The sequence below is a fragment of the Siniperca chuatsi genome, linkage group LG17 (assembly GCF_020085105.1).
Source record: "Siniperca chuatsi isolate FFG_IHB_CAS linkage group LG17, ASM2008510v1, whole genome shotgun sequence".
NCBI classification, from domain to species: domain Eukaryota; kingdom Metazoa; phylum Chordata; class Actinopteri; order Centrarchiformes; family Sinipercidae; genus Siniperca; species Siniperca chuatsi.
In genome coordinates this window covers 20,324,667-20,340,201 of record NC_058058.1, presented here as the reverse complement: position 1 = coordinate 20,340,201, position 15,535 = coordinate 20,324,667, and the positions used below count along the sequence as shown (strand labels likewise).

General features: G+C 41.5%; 1 protein-coding gene across 6 annotated transcripts in view; it reads left to right on the top strand.

The window, feature by feature from the left end:
• Nucleotides 1-15,535, top strand: part of fam49al (family with sequence similarity 49 member A, like) — a 33,269-nt gene that overhangs the window by 9,372 nt on the left and 8,362 nt on the right. Inside the window, exons 2-5 of one of the 6 annotated variants that reach the window (XM_044170573.1) lie at nt 5,312-5,402; nt 9,640-9,719; nt 10,804-10,883; nt 14,460-14,581. In XM_044170573.1, the coding sequence (XP_044026508.1) occupies nt 10,811-10,883; nt 14,460-14,581 (195 nt within the window). In that variant the 5' untranslated portion in view covers nt 5,312-5,402; nt 9,640-9,719; nt 10,804-10,810. Of the gene's footprint in view, nt 1-5,311; nt 5,403-6,457; nt 6,938-9,639; nt 9,720-10,803; nt 10,884-14,459; nt 14,582-15,535 lie in introns of those variants that run through there. The other 5 variants (XM_044170572.1, XM_044170575.1, XM_044170576.1 and 2 more) reach the window with 5 other exon arrangements.

Below are 15,535 nucleotides of genomic sequence, written 5' to 3'. Positions count from 1 at the left end.
ACACACACACACACACACACACAGACACACACAAACACATGTTTAATTCAATTTAAACCAGCTCAGTGCAAATCAATTCAATTCAATTTCAGGTGAACGCACGCACACACACACACACACACACACACACACACACACACACACACACAGACACACACAAACACATGTTTAATTCAATTTAAACCAGCTCAGTGCAAATCAATTCAATTCAATTTCAGGTGAATATGCACACACACACACACACACACACACACACACACACACGTACTGTACATACAGGCATCTGCACATCACACACACACACACAATTCAACAACAAAACAACATACAACTCCATTTAAATCAATTCAACTCAATTACATTTTATTTTCATCCCAATGAAATTAACTTAATTTGTAAACACACACACTCATACACACACTGCCCTGACCCATATAAAGCAGTGTGTAAGCAGTCCATCAGGGACAAAGAGTGGCTGGCTGTACAGGCGTATATCGCTCCTCTCTTTGTTTATAGATAGCAGGAGGTCAGGGAAGGACAAGGAAAGGGGGTGCAACAATAGTCACATCAATGACAGTAACACACACATATGCATGTACACACATCATGAGCTAGTGCATGTAGACCCCTAAAAGCCTATAACGCTCTCTTTGATAGTAGCTGATTGGCATCCCACATCACAAATAAAAAAAACAAGACCTCACTATACACCAGATCAGATAGCAAACTGCTCTTAAAACTGAAATTCAAGGTTGTCATTGTTCCAACTTTGCTTTTACAAGGTTCAAAATGCCCTTGAGCCAAATAATGGCATTCAAATATTAATGGCTACATTAAATACAAGACATTTATTAATCTCTGTGGTGGTGAAAAGAAAGAATACAGAGCAGTGAAACTGAATTATATTACCAAGAATCTCTCATGTTAGACACTTTGGCAAACTGCATATTGTATATAACAAATGCAAATGCACTTAATGGATATAAACCTTCAGTAATATCTACACAATAGAGACATTAGAGCTCAGTTTTTATCAACCTCTGAGCAAATAAGCCATGAAATCCCTTAGTTGCTGCCCCAGTTCTTTATTTCAGTCGAAAAAAAGATCATACTGAAGCATGTTACACAATGAATAGGATTCAAGTACAGCTTAAACATACCATGCCCTCTCTCTCTCTGTCATTTTTTCTGCCTCTCACTCTATCCTCCCCTTTTTCTTTGTCAGCCTCGCAGCACAGAATCACAATGCTCATTTGCAATCGCCCTTTCATGAGGCACCGTGCGCTGCGCTGGACTCAGACTCAGCCAGTGTGTGCATTTATGTGTGTGTGTGAGTGTGAGAGAGCAAAGGGGGGAGGGGTGGTGCTGAAGAATCGTAACCACCTCCTTCCATTTCCATCTCTATTTTGCTCTCTGGCGATCCATCCTTCGCTCTCACACTCTCCCCTTTTATTCTCCTTCCCTCCTCACCTCAGCGAGGGAAGGCAGTATCTATAATTGTGTATGAATGTGTGTCAGTGTGTGTGTGTGTGTGTGTGTGTGTGGTGGTGGTGGTGGGGGTGGTGCTGAGGCAAATTGGCTGTAGCATTCCATCGCCGGTCCATCTTTAGCGATGGTCTAGCTGGGTCTGACACTGCCACCTCCCATTACACTTCTGAAAGTAGCACTTTGTCAATGCACGCCTCTTCTCCTCTCCTAGCCTCTTCTTTTCTTTCCTTTCCTCTCCTCTCCTTTCTACTCTTCTACAAAACTGACCTCCAATGTGTGATCACCCATTTTCCTTCCAACCTACCACCAGCATCAACATGACAGCACTTACAACAATGTACATTATATAATTTATGTCAGCCTTAAAAAGTGGTTAAACACCTTTTCTCCGAATAAAACAGAGGATGTTTAGTTCACTTTACATCCTCCTCTTTCCCCCTCCTTTCTCTCAAAACACACATATGAGCTGGTGATTTAACCGCAGCCGCCTGCACTCGTCTCTTCCTTTAGGGAGAATATGCTGAGAACAAAGAAAGAAAGGACAGAGGGAAGATATAAAAGACACGAACAGAGTAAGAGGTCAAAAGGGTGTGCGGTGAGAAGACGAGTGAATGAACGGTTGCATAAAAGAGGGGTTTGGAGTGAACAGGGGGTGGAGAGAGGGGTGTGTCGAGAGAGCAGGCGAAAGGTTCAGAAAGAGTGAAAGAGATAGAGAGGGAGCGAGAATAGGAATAATCACCAGTGGGTTTTTTAAAGAAGGACCTGTTCAGTAAGCAGAACTAACATGAGCTGAGTACCACAGACTCCAAACAAAACAGACAGATGTCTGCATACAATGACTTTGTGATCTCTTGCTTTTTCCCCCTCAGACCCCCGACTCGCTCTCCACCTCTTTCTGAAATATTTATACGGCTCGGAAGTCGCTGAAAAAGCAACTATATTTAAAGACTGTCCCTCCAATTGCATAGACCTCTCTTTCAGTATCTGCTCTCTGGAGACTGCAGAGTAGCCTAATATTTGATTAGCATGACACTGATTCATGATGGGGCTCACCAAGTGGTAACGCCAATATCAAAGTCTTCCTGGAACCTGATTGATTAGTTTTGACTTTAAATATTTCACTGTAGCTGTATTCACACAGACTAGTGACAAATTAAAGGAAAACAAGTGTTCACTGACTAGGTCGATGAGTATACAAAGGATGTGAATCATATGCTATGGCCGTTAAAGCCACCAGATCTCAGATCAGTTAAGCAGCTATGGAAGATTTTGGAGCGATGTGTTAGGCAGCACTCTCATCTCCCATCATCAAAACACCAAATGAGGGAATATCTTTTGGAAGAATCATGTTCATCCCTCCAGTAGGGTTCCACACAGATTTGGAGAATCTTTGCAAAGAAATCCTAAAGATGCTTGACCAAAGAAAAAAAATCTCAGCACAAAATCCAGCTTGTTGTTTCTGAAGCTTTCATCCACATATTATGGACTTCCTCAGCCGATTGAGAGAGAGAGAGAGAGAGATCCAACAAAGGTCCCAGGCCGAATTCGAACCAGGGACGTTGCGGTTCATGGTCCGCATCTGAACCCCTAAGCCACAGGGGCACCTCTTTACTGAGACACTTTATGTTGGTGTTTCATTTGTCAAGAATCTGTATAAACAAACTAAATTTGTGTTACTATATAGAGCATTAAGCCAGCACTTGTATCAAAAAGATCTTCTACTATATTACTAAGCATCCTGTGTGATTGGGCTGTATTCTAATATATCAAAACTGAGTTGAATCATAGTTTAAGTGTGACTGAGATTAACTAAATCTGATCAAAGTGTATGCAGTTGCATCTCAAACCCACATGCTGGATAGCAAGTACAGAGACGGAAATTGAAGTTTGTGTAGGGATCAGATGGCACAGTGCTGAGAAAGCAAACAGGTGGCATGGAGCTTAAACGGCAAACTAAAGCACTCAACTAATTTGCAGAATTGAAAATAGTAATCCATCAAAATGTGTAGTCAGGGCCCTGAAGCTGGAGTAAAATTATATGTCTGCTCTCACTTTGATCTGATACATCCATTAATAGTTATGACAACAGCTGCATGGAGCTGGTTTTTCATTAATGATGCACTGTAGCCAAAAGAGTTTCTGAGGGCCTTTCAGTGTTGGCATATGAGACACAGTTTAGGTACCAATTCATGTCAGTTTTAAAGGTCAATGGGTAGAAAACTCTAACAAGCAAAGTCAGACCTCTTGACCTCAGCATCTAGTGCAATACTTGACCTTTGCCCTTTCACTGAGAGGAGATATCAATAAGCATTAGGCAGTTTACTTGAAGGGAACACACAGTCAAAATAAAGGTCCCTATGTAAGGTAGAGGACATGTAATTCTAAGAGTGGACGGTGTAGTTTTCAACCCCCACAAGTAGTCAATGCTTTGGTGTCCCACACACTCTGGAGATTAAGGAGAGTATAGTCCATCCATCCAATCCAACCGATTGATAACCCTGAACAGTACCCGACTGTGTGTTTCCATGAGAATAAGAGGCTGTGTTTCCCTGGCAACTATTCATCAAAGGCCCCCGCCTCTCTTCAGTCTGCACTTTCTCTTGATGAGATTCGATGATGCAAGGGCAGCGGCAGTAGTGTTAATAGTTACACCAGTCAGCGAGTAAGTCAGTGCTGGAGTTGTGAGAGACGACACAATGAATGAGATAAGCTTAACAAGCTTAGTCCATTAGCGAAATGCAAAAATGGGAAAGAAAGAAACACCTTCTAGGTTCTCAGATTAGACTGAGTGAGCTTTTGGAAGGGTAGTACTGATCATTTTGGATTGACGCTATACATATTTTGTTTCTAACTATGATCCATGAGTTCTTATAACTGCTGTGTAGAAACTTTATAGCTCAAATAGTAGCACTCCATCAAGAACATCATGAGACTCTTAAAGCAGCCATAATCATTTTTTTTTAACAATAGATCATTAATTATTTAATTACTACATATAACGTGAAAGTTGAAAGTTGCTCGTAGTGACAAACTCGCAGAGAATTATCACCCAACTCTGCAGTCCTTCTCAGCACTGCTGAGCTTTTTCAGCTCACTGTTTTGGTTTGGTTTTCACTGTTTTGTTCATTCTTACTACTCTCATAGTGTAGTTTGCGGCCACAGCAGGCAGCTGTTTTCAGTGAAAAAGCTCTTAAGAACCACTGTACACTACCTGCCCAGCACCAAATGGCAGTTAGCGTCTAGCTAGTGTACACAGTGGAGCATTTAACAGCTAAAGAGCCAGATATTTTTCTCAGGAGTTAGCAGAGACCAAAACAGAGCTGAAAGGAGAGTGAATATTGGATTTACATTCAATGGGTGGACACAAACACAACTTAACGTATCTGCTAGACGTGTAATTAGGCAACTGTTCACTCTATCAACTTAGGTGATAATATGCAGATTACAGCTTGTTTCTGCTGTCCCCAAGTGTGCAAGAAATCACTTATTACAGGTTTAAACTGAAGACTGATAATATTTTTAGATGTAGTAGCAGGTTAAATCTGGGTGTATCAAGTGTCACTGCAACGCTAACTAGATAAAATCATATCCTCACCTAAAAGGCTTATAAAGGCAAACTAGCACATCAGCCTGGTTATATAATAGCTGCATTATTTTTTGCTCTTATGTTTATTTGCCCTTTTGTCCAAGCTTTTCTTTGCCCTTTTTGACTCAATGCTTCCTAAAACCAAAATCCTGCTTTTCCTGACACTGTACTGCATATGATGTTGAATTTTATGTTAATTCCTCTTTCTCTCTGTCTATCTGTCTGTCTCTTTGTCAGGTGGTGGGTGCTGATGCTGTAACCACTGTGTGGAGCTGACAAGCCCTGGTTGATGCAGTGAAGTGTTCCAGAGGGATAAACACAAGCGAAGGTAGGAATGAAAAATGAGGAGTGGAAAAGTGCGGAGAAAAAAAAACAAGAACAGCCGAAAAATAATGACACGGCAGAGAAACGCCATATGGGCGAGTTGGAGAGAGGGGAGACGGATGGACAATTTAGGAATAAGGAATAATTTAGGAATAAGGAAACAGTGATGGGTAGAGAGGAAAGATGAGAGCTGGGAGAGTACAGTCGCTGCATCCGTTGTATACAGTACAGCTGCTGAATGGGTTTGATTCACAGGCCACTGAATACCCAGTCATTCAGTGTGTCACAGAAAGGGAGATCATTGTGGTTAGAGGCGGAGAGAAAGAGACACAGATGGAGAAAGGGAGTTCGGGTGGTATTATTGGTGAATTAATAGAGGTTAGACTTGGCAAAGACGAGCAGTGCTGTTTCTGTGCTCAGTAAATCCACACGGATGAAGCTCCTGGGCTGTAACAGGAGGAATCTTTCAGTAAGAGCTGAAAGGAAGCTGAGAGGCCTCGCTCTGCTGCCTGGCTTCCAGTCTGTACCAGGTTTGCTTTTCAGCCGCCATGTGGGAGCCGAGCTGTGTCTTTATTAAGACTTGAGGATCCCCTCGGTTTGGTTTCTCTTGCCGGACTACAGATGAGAGCTGTGTGCTGTGCGGTTGCATAAGAGAAGCACTTTGCTTCACTTTCACGCTGACTGACTGCAAACATTTGCGTGTAAGAGAAACTGCAACCAGTGGCCACCAAACACACTTCCTAATTTACAGAATGCCATGTCTTAATGTTCAAACAGTGTGCCTGTGATACATCCAATGACTTTTATGTAATGTACATTATGGGTCCCAGTTTAAAAGGAAGCGTGTGTTTGTGCAGCCTGATCGCCATTCCCATTCTGCCACTTAGATTTCTTTGCACCTAAGGGCCACCAGTGAGACTGAATGGCACCTTGACAGAGATGGGTTGTGACAAGACCAGGCCAAGGGAGCTGGGAGAGTGCCGTTGAGTGGTGAAATAGAGAAGTGAGGCAGAGAGGAGAGCTGGAGGGGATATTTTTTGAGGAACCCATTCTGACGTCAGAAACGAAAAGAGAGAAGGAGTTTTCTGTTTGCGTATGAATTGAAAAGATACGCTCACACATTAGGACGATACAGCCAGAGGGAAAAGACAGAAATGTAAATAACATGTACATATCTTGTGCTCTTTATACCTCACCCAGCAGAGTATGCTGTTCAACAAGCAGCTTGAAAAAAGAAAACAAAGAGCAGCATCTAGCACACAGACCAAATGGAGAAAACCACAGGTCTTTAAATAGATGGCTGAAAAAGAGAAGTGTGAAGTGGACAGAGATACACAGAGAGAGACAGAGGGAGTAAGAGCGAGAGCAGAAGTTTACATCAGTCGCTAAGAAAAACAGAGTGGCAACCAGTGCCGCCGTGGGACTGAACTGCGCTAACCTGGGATTTACTCACTGCAAGATTTCACAAAGACAGGACGGGGGAGAAGAAACTGGGGGCTAAAGATAAAGGAAGAGGTGAATCACTTGTAGGAAATAAGGGTAAGGAGAAAGAGGTGTGAAAAGCCGTTGGTTAGTATCTTGATTTCCTGTTTTTTAAGGCTTGGTGAATTTCTATGTTTACCATGAGCTCTGCAATTAATTTAAAGACTGATTGCTGTTCAAGTAGTAAAGATTGATGCATCAGATCACTGTTGTAAGCAAATGACCCAGTGTGTGAGCAAACTGGATGCTTTTTTCTTCACATCTTCTGCTGAGACGAGCAGACGAGATTACCAGGCCAACAGTATCCTGGCAACCATCAGCCGAGCGCTGCTCTCAGAATGGACCACATGCTGCTCCAGACTCGGTGTATGTGTGTTAATGTATGTGTGTGTGTGTGTGTGGCCGGTGTGCGGCTACCTGTAACTAACATACACACTCACCTATTCATATGTCAGAAAGCTTTCATTGTTTCACATGAGGCTCCAATCTGAATCTCAGCTTGACTTTGCCTTTGCAATCACATTGTCAGGCATAAGATATGAATCTGTTATTCATTTATTCATAGTGTCGGTTCAGTGTCTTGGAGCTTGTGGTCTAAAAGTCAGGAGGAGATGGGGTGCGTTTTACACGTTTTGGACTGATGCTCACAGGTTACAGCAGTGACTCAGCACAAAGCTTTCTTTCTCTGCCTCCCAATAGATTTTGTAGATAGAGTAAACATATAATACAGTAGATACAGTACAGTACAGTTATCTAAAAGAGAAATTGCTACTTTGGAGAATGTCAGCCAGGTGTCTCAGTGACTGGACAATGTGTAACTCCATACCGTCTCTATCTGTACCTCAGTGCTGCATTGCAACACCCGTTCTTGCTGAGTAACAGTGAAAAGGGCTTTTTTGCAGTACGGTGGCATCTCATAAACATGCTAATGCTGGCCATAAATCAGTCTTGCAGGGGGAAACTGATAGGCCTCCGCTGTGTGCTAACATAGCACATAAACACAGAGGGTACGGCAGAGGAAGTGAAACTCGCCAGCTGCTTTCCTTCTGCTACTGAAGTCCCTCTATGAACAAGAAGAGGATTTCATACTCACACTTTTATGCGGCATAAACACAAAGTCCACATGTGGCCTCTCAGTCCTCTCCCTCTCTGATCCCTTAACATCCACCTTCCTTACATTTCCTCTTAAGTAGCTTTAAACAACTCACCCCAAAATCAAAAATACATATTTTCCCTCTTACCTGTAGTGCCATTTATCCATCTAGATTGTTTTGGTGTGAGTTGCCGAGTTTTGGAGATATCGGCCGTAGAGATGTCTGACGTCTCTCCATTATAATGGGACTATATGGCACTCGGCTTGTGGTGCTCAAAATGCCAAAAAATACATTTGAAAAACTCAAAAGCCTCTGTCTCTTTCCAGAAATCGTGACCCGGCAATCCACAGACCTTGTTGTGAGCAGTTTTTTGTAGGAACTATTGGTAGAAAGAAAATAGTTCCTACATGAAACTGCAACAAGGTCTGTGGATTATCTTGAGTAACTGGGTCATGATTTCTAGAAAAAATATAAAAATATGTATTTTTGATTTTGGGGTGAACTGTCCCTTTAAGGTTGTTAAAATCATATTATTTCACACTGTCTGACAATATCACATATATTCTGTATGAGCTTGTTCCAGCTTTTTATTGAAGCTGCATGATGTTTACAATGAGTGAAATATTCAAACCTTGGACCCTGCATATTTTTTATGGCTGCACCATTCAATGAAATGGAAATACTCTGGATGTGTTGTGCATCATTTCCAATTTCCATTCCAAAATTCAGTCTGACATATTTGTTGTCTTTGAAAACTTAAGGATCTCCAATAATTTAAAATAATTTTTAAATTAAAAAGTTCTGTGGGTTTGAACTAGGAGTGGGTGATTCGATACCTTAAGTATCAATACTACTGCTTCCAAACTGATAAGTCCTGCTTTGATCCTTATTGGTGACTCTGGCCTTGGTATTACTTGGTATTGGATCAAAACCAAATTTTGTGGCATGACCCACCCTTATTTTGAACAATGTTTGGCTCCACAGCGTGAGTTTATACTGTCTGCCCCGTCTGGTGTTGAATAGTTTGAAACCAGGGACTACTGTCATGGTCTTAAATTCTAAAACACCTGACATATGTTGTTTTGTCTGGTGCTGTATATGAACATACAAGCATGTGGACCTGTACATCCTGCCCGTCTGACCTCCAGTGTAATCTGATAAAACTTGCATCATTGGTTTCATAAAGCGCTGGCATCTGGCCTTTGGGTATGAAGTGTAAAGAGCTTGTCATAAAGTATCTATAGACTGCTGTACATGAAGAGCATTAGGAGAAAGTAGCCCATAGATAGAGGCTTTTATTAGGTTACTATAGTAATGTAAATGGATTAAAACCACTGCTCAGCTCTACTGACTCCCAAAGAATGAGCTAAATGATTCACTACTAGATTTAGGCCCCCCTCTAATTGAATACAGCATACGCTGTGTATGGGATGCAAACTGTGATCAGTGTCATTTATGACTGGATGTCTGACTTCACTCTAGACATATTGCTTAGACAGAAGGATGGAGGAGGAGAGGAAGACGGGATAATTAGAAATGTGCAGATTGGTTAAAAAAAATGAAACAGTCACAACCTGCTGTGTTCTCCATGTGCATGTTGTGTATTTTCATGGCGGTTGCCAGGTTCTGCGTACTGTATGCATTTTGTTGTTTCCTCCCGTCCAGGTCGCCAGCCATGGGGAACCTCATTAAGGTCCTTGGCAAGGATTTAGAGAACTGTCCACATTTTTTCCTGGACTTTGAAAGTAAGTGAGCGCCGGGGTGTGTGCAAGTGTCTGTGTGCTTGAAATGTGAGAGCACATGTGTGCAGCAGAGGTGTTCAGTGGGAGGTCGCTGGGTGGGGTCAGGGGAGGTGTATTTGGATGTGAGCTGCTGAGTTGTTGATGGTGTGATGGAGTGTTTTTGTGGGTGTGGTTTGTCATTATCAGACGCTCTCTAGTCCCACTCTCAGTGCTTTCTGATGCTAAAAGCTGTTCTATCCAATTATGGTATAAATAAAATGGTGCGTAGGTAATTATAGTCAGGCAAACAAGCATCAGTATGAATTAAAATCAGTTACATTTTCAGAGAAGAGTTAATCTATGCTGTTACCTCTTAAACAACACTGTCCTCAAATAACTTTCCAAGAGGAAAGTTACAACTGATTTATATACTATATATATATATATATATATATATATATATATATATATATATATATATATATATTATATTCAGAATTTGAATTTGATTATATATATATATATATATATATATATATATATATATATATATATATATATTATATTCAGAATTTTATAGAGTATTCTGCTTTGATTCCTTACTACATGTAAGTGTGCACTTTTATAGAAAGTAATTGTATGGGATTAAAGTTTTGCTCAGTTCCCAAATAATTTAAGATTTTTGCCAGAAAAAGAGGAATAAATTCTTATATTCATAATTTTTTACATAGAATTCTGTAAATGAAAATTAGATTTGAACTTTCTCTCCTCCTGTGTCCCATTCACACACATTGTCTGTAACATTTGACCTTTAAACCTGAGGATTGCCATTATCAGTGCCACCAAATCAATGGCTTTTTTTTTTAGCTATAAATAATACCATAGGAGTGGGATTAAAGAAGCTCTGTGTCCATGTTGCCATGCTTCACCCAGGACATACTTCCACCGTGCCATTCCAACAAACCCCTCTCATCCAGTCCCCCACCCCGACACCTTCACCTCTCACACACCACACGCACACACAACTCACACACACATACACACATACGCACAACCCCGACACCCATCCCCTCATCACCCACAGACTTCTCCCCTCTCTCTGTTCCAGGGGGCTCATGGGAAACCTCCTGAAAGTGCTGGCTTGCGCCGAACTTGAGCATGGCCCAATAGTTTTCCTTGACTTTGAACGTGAGACCATCCGCTTCTTATTTTTTTGAGTTATCCCTTTCTCTTCGTTGCCTTTGCTTTGTTTTCCTCATTCCATTGATCTTAGCTGACCATTGTGTCATGTTTACGTCCTTATTTACCCCTTTCCCCCTCCTCAGCTCTTCTCCTCCTCACCCTCTTCTTTATCTTTTGATTTCTGCTCCAGGGACTGGCATTTAAAAGTCATTTGGCTTCTTTCTAAAGGGTTCTTATTCACACGCGCCACATCTTATTAGATGCAGACAGATGCACAATGGCATGATGATGCTGTAGCAAAATGACAACAACAATGCTTTAATCTCTGCTCCTAAGCTACAAAAACCGAAATAGAGAAATAAACAGTGAATGCCAGTCCTGCGTGGGTTTCTGTTGCTCGGGGATGATGATGGCTAACAAAAAGTCTATCTTCATCCCTCCACCTACTCATCTACTCATCCCCTATTGTGTGACCTATTGTATGTCTGACCTATATATATGTGTGTGTGTGTGTGTGTATTGCACTAAATAATGTGAGTGAATAAGAGTGAGAGTGATAAAGAAAAACTGAACGAAAGAGAGAAAGATTGTGAAGAGGTTGGTAAATAAAACCACCTCTATCCCCCCTTTTCTCATTTTCCCAGTCAGTGAATTCTTTGCATTGTGAAAATGTTCAGCTTAACAAGTCATTTCATTTTACTACTCAGTGTTAAAATCTTCTTTAGTTTTTGCAACAAATAAAACATTTTGCGAGAATCGTTAACAAGAGTCTACAGTTAGTTCTGTTAGCTCTGAGAGGCCGAAGGCCTCCCCTAGGCCTACTTGTTGAGCTAAATGCTACCATCAGCATGCTAACATGCTCACAATGACAAAGCTAACATGCTGATGTTTAGCAGATATACTGTAATGTTCACTATCTGAGTTTAGCTTGTTAGCATGCTTGCTAACATTTGCTAACTAGTACTAAACACTAAGCCATGCTGCTAGCATGGCTAAAAATTCAAATCAAAATGTTCAGGGGTTTTCTTGAATTTATTCATTCCCTTGAGACTAAAGTGATTTTCATTTTTCTTCCTTCTTTCACAATATTTTTACTGCAACGCTGCACTGGAAACAAGTAGGCCTAGTCTTTGGCAAAAAACATTTCCTACTGAAGATTTTAAGACTGATTCTGAATATGAGACAAAATGAATTGTTAAGATGGAGAGATTTGCAGTGTATCCCAACACATTCTGCCCCTCCTCAACCACTTTCCCCCTTTAACAGCTGGCTTCCTCCTTTACTGACTGTATGTTACAGTTGGAGTGGGAGAGCTCACTGCTGGCAAGAGACATCAGCTGTCAAATAGGCTGAATTTACCCTTCATTTATTATGCCTGTGATTCACTTTACTTCAAAAGCAAGTGGAATGAGTCAGACTCCAGCATGGCATCTTTAGACACGTTTACCCCCGCTGTGCCATCTGTGAGCTCTCCTTCTCAACCCAGAGACATAGTCACCTCTGTCACGCAGCTCAAAGTTTGGTTTAAACACATGAAGCTATTTATGGCTGAATGCAAATCATCATACCATGTTAAAGCCTTTTGTAGGAGCCTCAGGAGCAAATCTGATGACAAATTACAAAAATGTGGATCATTTCTCATTTAAACTCTCACACATGAAAACATGATGCTTGGTCACCATATCCAACATTACAAGTTCATCCTCACATGCTAAATTAAAGCAACCCAGATTGCTTAAAGGAATAGTTTGACAATTTGGGAAGTGTACTTATTCGCTTTATGTTTTACTTTTTTAATTTCGCTTTGAAACTACAGACAGGAGTCAGCTTAAGCTTAGCTTAGCATAGCATAATGACTGGAAATAGGGGGAAAAAGCTAGCCTGGCTCTGTCCAAAGGTAACAAAATCCAACTACCAGCGCCTCTAAAGCTCAGTATACATGTTATATCTTATTTGTTTAATCTGTACAAAAACCGTGGTGTAAAAAGGAAGAGTCACTGCACCCTTTCAAGAAATAGTCCAGCGCTTTAGCCCAATTACAACCTTTCAAGCACTTTAAGTGAAGAAAAAACCTTTGCACAGGGACAGGCTAGCTGTGTCCCCGCTGCTTCCAGTCTTTATTCCCAAACTAAGCGAAGATAACCGCCTCCTGGCTCCAGGTTCATAATTTAGCGTATCGATCTTCTCATCTAACTCGGCAAGGAGGTGAACTATTCCTTTAATGCTATGAGCATATGCTATGCTCATTTAATTATTACTGTACCTAGTAAGCAAAATATGTTGTTGTTTACCAGAGAAATGCAGGAGCACATTAGTGAGAAGTCATCACTAAAATAGCAGTGCTTGCTGTGCTTATTATGGCAGCCAGTGTGCATGTAGGATAGCAAATATTCCATGATTACTATTTCTCTGCAGGGAGGCAATGCCTCAGGGTGCAAAAAATAATCAGCGGTGCTACCGCATGTAGAGTGCTGCCTGGGCACACTCCCACTCTCACTTTATACCTGAGTCACACATTGAGATGGCTCCAAGTAAAGGAAACCAAACACAATGATGACTCAAGAGGACACATCCTAAACTGTGTCCCTTAAACACTTAATCCCTCCTGTATGCATGCAGCACGCCACTTGGGCAAACAAAGCAGAACTGTGACTGGGAGGTGCCCTGCGGCAAAACCACTGAGTTTATAGTTCATGTGTTGCTCGGTGTGTATGTGTGAAACAGAGAAAGAGAAAGAGTGAGCATGCCCATAGGTTGTCCTCCCTTCTGCTTGTTTGTTTTAACATTTCTCACAATTAAACCTCAAGGGCAAAAAGAATGGCTCTACCCAGTCATAGATGTAGAGGGGGAAATAGTAAGTGAGAAAAAGATGGATAAGACTATTACAACAATCTGATGGGACAATTATACCCATCCAGGGCTGTATAAATCTCCGCTGAATGAACAGTTGAGATGATTATAGTTCAGGAGTCAGACACATTGCCCAAGTGCTGCAATCCAGGCAATTTTACAGCACCTGAAAACCATCAAAATGTTTAACCATCAGTTGTGAACATCCTCATCCAAATAGTTCCCTGAAGTGAAACTGACTTGTCATCTTCTAGTCCTCATTGGGAGACCACACACTGTAATCAAACCTCACTGTGTGACAGAGCGTGGCTTGCAGCTCTCTTTTTATAATTCTATGGTGGGTAAATTGGATCATCCATTTGCTGTCCAGAGTTTTACCTTAGCTGAACACAGCTGCAATGTCCACTAACACAATGAAATGCAGTAATCTTCACTTGTAGGGACATTTTGCTTTTATTGCAGTCATGTAGCGAGTATGTAGTTATCTCAGGCTTTTATCTGGCCTTCTAGGATATCATCTTTTCAGCTTTTCCCTCATCACTAATCTCCTTCTCTCCTCAAATCTTTTCTCCTTTTCCCTCTCACTTTCTCCACTCTCCACCCTCCCGCCCTCAATATTTTCATCACTACCCGTACCTTACATCACACTTTCACTTCCCACTCCCTCTCTTTCTCCCTCTCTTCCTCTTTTCCTCCTTCCCTCTTCACTTTCCTTCCTTCCTCCCCTCCCAGATGCCCAGCCCACGGAGGCAGAGACAGCCGTGTGGAACCAGGTCAGTGCTGTGCTGGAGGAGGCTCATGGGATCCTAGCCGAGCTGCAATCTTATAACGGCGCGGGCCAAGAGATACGAGAAGTGAGCACGAAGCAGTCAATAAGTGCTGAACATCAATAAACAGTCGAGCCACATTGCTGTGTATAAAAAACAACACTCATGTGTGATTCAAATGGTCTGCCAGGGTGAAATTCTGACATGTAGTGCACCATGCAGCATGCAATTAATATAGGCAGAGACAGAAATGTGTGAAAGTATTTTTTCAAACAAACATTTCATGCAATATGTTGTTTTGGGTGGCAATGTTATGGTAGAGGCATAAATACCGTCCGTTAGAAAGCTGGTAGGTGTGTTCAGGTTCAGCTTTACTCAGCGACACATTACTGCAAACCAGCTCCCTTTGCAGCATCAACGGTTGCTGCTGATTAGCTCAGCTGTTGGCGTTGCTCTACTTGTTAACAAATAGTGCTGAATCGTTTCCTCTCCTTGCTTCCTAACCTTGAGGACTTGAAACATTTTTTTTTAAGAACTCTTCCACTTAACTATATTTCACTAAGCTTGATAATTTTTTTCTTTTCACATGTGCACCTGCAGAGGAGTTCTGAAGTCAGTGTTAAACCTTAGCTGCTGTAGGATGTGACGTTTAGGAATCTTTTATGTTACTCAATCCCAGCAGGAGGAACACTTCATTAACATTGGCACTGTCATTTCTCTTGAAGAAAGCCTACAAACTCTCTCTTGCTGCTGTAAATACTCCCTGGCAAAGGTGTATCAATCCATGGCTGAAAATAGTCCCCAACAAATGCCCTATTTATTCCTGTTTGAGTAACCTTTGCTAAAACTGGAATGCCCAGCTGTTTTAGGGAATGAGTGAGCTCTTTTTTAAAAAGAAAACTACACATTTGTGACCCATTTTCAAACATGTACATCTTCTATATGAACAGATGGGCTTGGGGCTGAGTGCCACAGAAGTGATAGAAAGTTGGGAGTATTGAGAGACTAACTAATGTATTGTTGAGTTTAGTCTATTCATGG